Source organism: Octodon degus, unplaced genomic scaffold (assembly GCF_000260255.1).
Source record: "Octodon degus isolate 3935 unplaced genomic scaffold, OctDeg1.0 scaffold00043, whole genome shotgun sequence".
Taxonomy (NCBI): domain Eukaryota; kingdom Metazoa; phylum Chordata; class Mammalia; order Rodentia; family Octodontidae; genus Octodon; species Octodon degus.
The window spans coordinates 3903692-3910775 of NW_004524619.1; the positions used below are offsets into that span (position 1 = coordinate 3903692).

General features: G+C 47.5%; 1 protein-coding gene across 3 annotated transcripts in view; it reads left to right on the top strand.

The window, feature by feature from the left end:
- Positions 1-7084, top strand: part of Rftn1 (raftlin, lipid raft linker 1) — a 286679-nt gene that overhangs the window by 218662 nt on the left and 60933 nt on the right. For all 3 annotated transcript variants that reach the window (XM_004631675.2, XM_023715761.1, XM_023715760.1), the window contains one exon: positions 4255-4639. In XM_004631675.2, coding sequence (XP_004631732.1) covers positions 4255-4639 — 385 coding nt within the window. The remainder of the gene's footprint in view (positions 1-4254; positions 4640-7084) is intronic.

Sequence of the window (7084 nt, forward strand, 5' to 3'; positions counted from 1 at the left end):
TCAGCCCCCCAGTCTCATTTCTTGATGATCCTGACCTCTCATGTTATATTCCAGAAATATTTCCAGAAGTTTCTTTAGTGCACCCAACTGTCTTATACCATGTAACTTTTGTTCAGGATAATTCTTCCTTGCCTTTGCATGGATTGCTGTCTCCCTTTGTGTCATATGCTTGGTGAGCTCTTTAGTCACCTTTTAAAAACTTCCTGCATATTTAGTCTCCAAATATATTTTGTAATATGTAGTATTTTGGGTGAAAAAGAAGACTTGAATACTTTACAACGAGACATGCATGCTTCAGTTCTGTCACACTCTTCACCTCTTTCTCTTGGATTGCTTTATTACATTTGTTACAGTCCCAATCTTTTAGGAGAAACTTTTCTCAACTTCTCCTTTAGACAGAAGTAATCATTTTTTCATTGTCATTTTGGAGTATCTTTAGATCTGTCATTGCATTTATGATCTATGAGAAATTCTTAAAATACTTGCTTTTTTCCAATTCTAACACTAATAAACTTTGAAAAACTACACACAGAAAAAAATACTGAGAGCCCCGGGTTTTTTTGGTTTTTTTTTTGGGGGGGGGGTTGGAACCAGGGATTGAACTCAGGCCCTTGCGCTTGCCAGGCAAGTGCTTATTCCACTGAGCCATCTCCCCGGCCCCGAGAGCCCTGTTTTTAAAAATGTATTTAGTGCAGGGTCTGAAGGGTCTCACTACACAGATCAGACTCGCAGTGATCTTCCTGTCAGCCTCCAAGCACTGGGATTATAGGAATGTGCCACCACGCCCAGTCTCAGTCACCATCTCAGTGAGCCCTGGGGCAGGGGCTAGCATGGCACACTGGGAATCGAACCCTGGTCCCTGCACCTGCCTAAGCAGGATCTTCAGTCTGCTGAGTTATCTGGCTGGCCCTCACAGCCCCATTTTTAAAAAAACACTGCTGTTTCGTTTTTGGCAAATGTTTCTATGCATATATGTGTATGTTTATAGAAATACAGTTTGTTTAAGACTGTCTATATTTTGAAATGTTGATTTAAAAAAATTATTTATTTATTTGTCACAGGGTCTTGCTATACAGCTAGGACTCATAGTGATCCTCCTGTCTCAGCGTCCCCAGCCCTGGGATTACAGGCCTGTATTAACATACCCAATTTGGGTGGCCAGCATGGTGCGCCTGGGGTTCCAGGGCCAGCATGGCATGTGGTACCAGGGATAAAACCTGGGTCCCTGACTTGCCAGGCAGGCACTTAGACTGCTGAGCTATCCTCTCAGCTCTCTTGATATTTTTAAAATATAAATAATGTAAATATAAATTGTTTCTTGTTGGTGTAGCTATTTTTTCAGGTACTACTTACTTGGATCTCCTTGAGGGCCAGGGTTTCTATTTTGTCTCTTTAGTACCTAAACACACAGCATTGTTGTGGGTCAGTATGGGAACTTAGTGTTTATTGAACTCAAGGGGTATAAAGAGTAATTCTAACCTTCCAGGAGAGACAGGCCTGTTCATTCATTTGTTTCTGTATTCATTCATTCACTCATTCATTCACTCATTCACTCATTCACTCATTCATTCATTCATTCATCAGATTCCTCATGCAATGTGTATCTCACAGCAGCAACTCATGAATGCTGGGCTGCCTGGTCTCCTCCGCAGGGCTTGTGAAACGAGGGTGGCTAGACCTTACGCGCCGAGTCACTGCTTCTGTAAGTCTGAGAACCCACACTGCTAGCGAGCTCCCCAGGAGACAGTGATGGTGCTGGTGGAGGGAACACACTTTGAGACCCGCCCTGGCCTACAGGATGGATTTGAGATTCATTGTGGAAAAATAATACAGCTGTCTAGTTTGTGGTGGGAGCAGCTGAAGTCTGAGTGACGTTTAATCCTGTCCAGTTCTTCAAGTCCCTGGGAGAAAGGAGAGGGCTGCGATCATACCCTGGGTCCAGTCTACACCCCTCGCTGTGGGTGGCTCTCAGCAATGTCTGCAGGGCCACAGAAATCAGAGACTGTTGGAGAGAGCTCTGTGCCATTACAATGACCACAGAACCTTCCTTGTGCCCCGTCCTTCACCACCATTTGTGATGTTTCATCTGCAGAGCAGTTGCAAGGGAATTGGGATTCTCCCCATCTTACAGAAGAGCTAACTGAGGGCAGAAAGCTTACGTAACCCACTGTGGCCCCGCCTGCCGGGGAGTAACATTCTTAGAGTCCTCTGTCCAGCTTTCGAAAGCCTTCAGAGCCAAGCGATTGCCATGGCTGCAGCTGAGACTGGCCCAAGGTTGAGCTGAGTCCACAGGAGAAGGAGTTTCCAGAGTGCTTCAGGAGTGGCAGCTGTTTCCCTGGAAGGGCAGGAGGGCCAAGAGATAGCGCAAGGCTGTTTCCGCCTTGCGTTTGAGGGCTGTAAAATCCATTGCCCTTCTCTTGTTGCCTGTGTTGCCAGGAAGCTCTGAGCCTTGCTTTGGAAGTAGTGGCTTCCTTAACCTAAGGTTCTTCGATATAACGACCTCCCTACTCTTAAAACTGGCATTCCTGTGTGGGCTTTAGAAATTTTCCAAAATGATTTCTAAAAGAGGCAAATCACAGATTAATGACTGAAGGGTGACTTTTCAGAATTAAAAGGATGACTTTTAAGAGTTGCTTATGTTTTTTAAAGCTTTCAAGACTGATTTGAGCCAATGCTGGACAAGTAAGTGAACACATAAAGTAGAACCATGGCTCTATGTCTATTTAGTACCTCAAGGTGTATCCACGTGGGCTTGTGTTCATTTTGGCTTGGGCCAGGCCCTGAATTTGAGTTTAGCTCCTCATTCTCACTTCATGACTTTAGTATCCTTGGGTCCCAGAGTCCTCCTCAGAAAGGGGAATGATGCTGCTACCTCCCAGGGTCTTTGAAGGATGGAACATAAACAATTTATGTAAAATATCTCATCCAGGGCTCTGTGTGTCGTCAGGGTACATTGGATGGGATTAGTACTGTTGTTATTGCTTTGCTTCATAAAGTCTAGATTCTATAGGAAGATCGGACTATACATTCGCAACTTCTGTAGATTTTTTTCAGCATGTGCAGTGTGCTTAGCATGAAGATAGTGCACCCTGGGGCCAGGGAGATGGCTCAGTAGAATAAGCGCTTGCTGGGAAACGTAAGGGCCTGAGTTCAATCTCTGGTTCTGCCAAAAAAAATAGTGCACCCGAGGACAGTGGCTGCCAAGACTGCTTCTCCTTTAAGAGTAGCTCCAGGCCAGCTACTTTGTGGAGTCTTGGTGATGGTAGCTGGGTATCGCAGAAGTCTTCAGGTTCACTGAGGTCACCCACTTAGCAGTAGGTGAGGAAGACTCAGCCTAGAGTTCGGCACTTTCTTGCTTGTACGACTTGAGCATCCTCACTGGGAAAGTGCCCTGTGGCCCGACAGTTTGGTCTGGCTGTCGCTTAATTTTATTAAGCTCTTTCAGTTTTTCTTTCAAAGTTTTAATGACTAAATGCCGTGACCTGGAGTTATGTTTTAGGGAGAGGGTACGTTCACGTGTCCTGATGTCCTGAGACTCCTCGTGGACACTGAAGGCCTATCTGAAGGGCACAGGAGATGAGACCGAGCCGCTCCCTGCTTGCCTAGGAGAGGTGGTAGCACTGAGATATGGAGGGTTCCGGACAGGCCTTCCTCTGAGGACCCCTTGGTGAGGCCCCGAGGCCCAGGGGTGCTGAGGAGCGTGATGCCCGGTGGCCTTCACAGGGGTGCTTTTCTCTGCCTTGGACGTTCTCTGCCTGAGCTATTGTGTCAAAGAGGAAGCCCTCTGGGTCATTAGATGCCATCTGGCAGTTCATATATATTTCTGTAAACTCAGTTTTTAATGCAGTAACCCGGTGGGCAGGAAGTAGGCAATTCATCAGAAAAACAAATAACAAAAAATAAACTGTAGCTAAAATAGAGAGCTTCCTCTTTCTAACTTGATTGGTTGGTGCTTATCCTTTTATGATTTTTCTAGCCTCTTTAAACAAACAAGAGAGTAGGGATTACTGCAGTGCCGTAGCCATATGCTCGATGTTTCTAGCAGACAGTGTATGAAGCACAATGAGCCTGTCCCATCCGGCTGGGGTGCGAGAGCAGGCCCTGGCTTGGGGTCGTGGCACCGTGGTAGCCTGGCATTCTTTGTGTTCGTGCTGCAGTGTACTCGGAAGTCTCAGGGAGGTGCTGGGGTGCTGCATGTGTCTCTTTGAGAGACCTTCCCCATTCACCAGTTCCCTTATGCTGTTTGTCTCGCAGGTCCAAGAGGCCGCCAGTCAGGGCCTGAAGTTCGTCGGTGTTATACCTCAGTACCATTACCCCATGGCCTTGGTGGGCAGCAGCTCCCTGGCATCCCCTGCCAACAATGCCACAGATGCCAGAGACGTGAAAAACGCACATGGGGCCCAAACATCGTTGGAGAACGAGGACCCAGGGGCTGTGGATGTGAGCATCACTCCTACAGGGATGGACCAAAGCCTGGAGCCCAGTCCGGGCCCCCCTGAGGAGGTTCCTCTCACTGAGCAACCCAGCTCACCGTCAGGAAAGGGTCAGGGTAGAGAAGCCTCCTTGGGGGAGGTGAGCCCAACCCTACATGGCCCGGATGGTGACCTGTTGGATATGCGTGAAGACTTGTGCTCGGAAAGTAAGTACAGTAGCCCTGGGAGTTTTGAACTGCTTAAAAAGAGGCTAAAAGCTTTGCAGTAATCCCTGGGGTATCTTAGGGAAAAAGAAATAGAATTGGAGTGTAAGCCTAACACTATGTCCGTCAAACAAGAGGAACTTTATCAAGCTGTTATCTGGGCTACTCAGCTATTCGTGGGCTGCAGTTATGACTTCTGGGGCCAGTGGAGCCTCATGAAATTGACTTGCATTGCTCGAAAATGTGATCTTTGAAGTGGATTTCAGACCTTGAGTTATTTCAGCCCTTGGGCTCTGGATTTGAAGCAAATTTTTACTGTGAGTTATTTTAGTCCTTGGGCTCTGGCCCTTAAGTACACTGCCCTGGTACAGAGTGTTGGTGGGCTGGTCGCCCTTGACATTGAACTCTCTGCTCTTTAGAATATCTGCCTAAAACAAGAAACAAGGGAGAAGCCAGTTGAGGTCAAATTATGCAGGAAACTGTGATTCAGCTCACTAGGATGTAAACAACCAGTTTCTGACCTCAGCGAGGTCATAACAGTTGACAGATCAGCACCAAGCAGAGAATGCTGCGCCAAGGACAAGCCGCCAATGCATGCTCCTGTTAATTCCATTGTGACAGTTGTCAGAGCGTGCACGCTGGGTTGAGGAATTCAGATCACAGCGCAACAGTAATAGCAAACGTTTATTAATACTTCCTGAGTACCAGGCCCTGTGCCAATAAGCTTTTAAAATGCCTGATCTCGTAATTCTCTGTATAGCGGAATGATGCGAGCGAGCTCTATTATCACACTTTTCCAGTTGAGTCATCTGAGGTTTAGAGAGAGTGTTGGCCAAGCTGAAAAGGGCCAGGTCAGGCAAGGAGGCTGACCCACCGTCCTACCTTGCTTCTCAGCTTGGTCTTTCCTGTGGAGTAGACTGGCAGGGTTTCCTGCAGCCCTTGATTGACAGTGAGCAAGTTTGCCCTCATTTCTCTACCCAGAGTTCCCTTTCCACTACTTTCTCCAGGAAATCCAGCATCCAGTCTCTTCCTGCGAGCAAGGTGCTTACATTAGCCATGAGGCCTCTTCTGGCCTTTGGGGAGGAGGCCAGTATCAAGACTTGACAGTAGGAGGCCTCCAGGACCTTTGGCTTATTCATTCTCGAGCATGTCCGTCGTTAATGTTGCTGCTTATTTACTAGTCTTTGAAATTGTCCTCTTATGAATGACAATATTTTATGCTTTAAGGCAGAAACCAAGAAGAAAACAGTTTTAGTTCCATCAGTAATTCTTGAGAAGATAGTCAGAGGATGGTACATTCTGGGAGCTTATTTGCAAAGTTGCTTAGAGGGAGAGATTGGAGCTACCTTAGTCCTGGGATACCTTAGTACTATCATTTAATCAAGGTTCAGTATATATGGAAGTAGAGATCTTTCTTTGTGTGGTTTTTTTCACTAGGCTGAGTAGACTTCTTACTCAGAGCAGCTGAGAGTGTCTTTATACCAGGCTCCAGCCCCCAAATGACCAGGACTTAATTCAGAAGTCCTGTCTTCCCATGGGCAGGCTGGATATGTACACTGAATCTTGAGGAGGAGGAAAGGCCTTTGAGGAGCTCTTCTCTACAGTCTAGGACTGTGCAAGGCAGACACAGAGACATACCAAGCCTGGATTCTTACCCACTGTGCTCCTTCCCTCCCAAGGGACTAGACTTGGGGAGGGAAGGAGCACAGTGGGTACGAATCTGGACTTGGGGAGGGAAGGAGCACAGTGGGTAAGAATCCAGGCTCGCTATGTCCCAGCCACCTTCTGAGTAGGCAATAGTCTTGGACAAGATGCTCCCATCTTACAGGGGAGTCTGGGGAAGGCTCCATGAAAGGGACTTGGACCTTGCTGAACACAAGTGACCAAGACTGTTATCAGCTATTGTTGGGCGTTGATTCTGAGCTTCTGGCTCTTGTTCTCCACATGTCATGGAGTCTTGGCTTTGAGAAAATACTCCGGCTTGCTTGGGAGGGTGCAGCTCCTCCTGTATTCCAGAACCTGCTTTTCTTCAAGACTCCTTTTAGATGTCCTGTCTTCCTCTCTCTGAGGAGAGTTACTAACTGGGAGACCCACTCTCAGATGCCCCTGATGCCCTGTGACTACTCAGGGTTCCGTGCATGGAAACCCTTCTACTACAGCCCTAGGCTCTTCTGGGGAATCACGGGGTAATGTGTGTAGATGGAGGGGTCAGCTGTAAAGTGAGCAGCAGTGGCAGGGTAGGCAGTGACCCCACTCTGCACACACAGCTGCCTACCCAGGTTCCAGAGCTCAGAGCTGAGGCAGGATACTCTCAGCTTTTTTCCTTTTCCTGTTCGAATCAGTGAGTCCAGACTTCCCGTTAGGTCATTAAACTCACAGGGGCTACTGGTTAGTACAGGGATGGACGGAGTGTGGTCATGAGGGTGATCACCTGTGAGCACGGTCCTG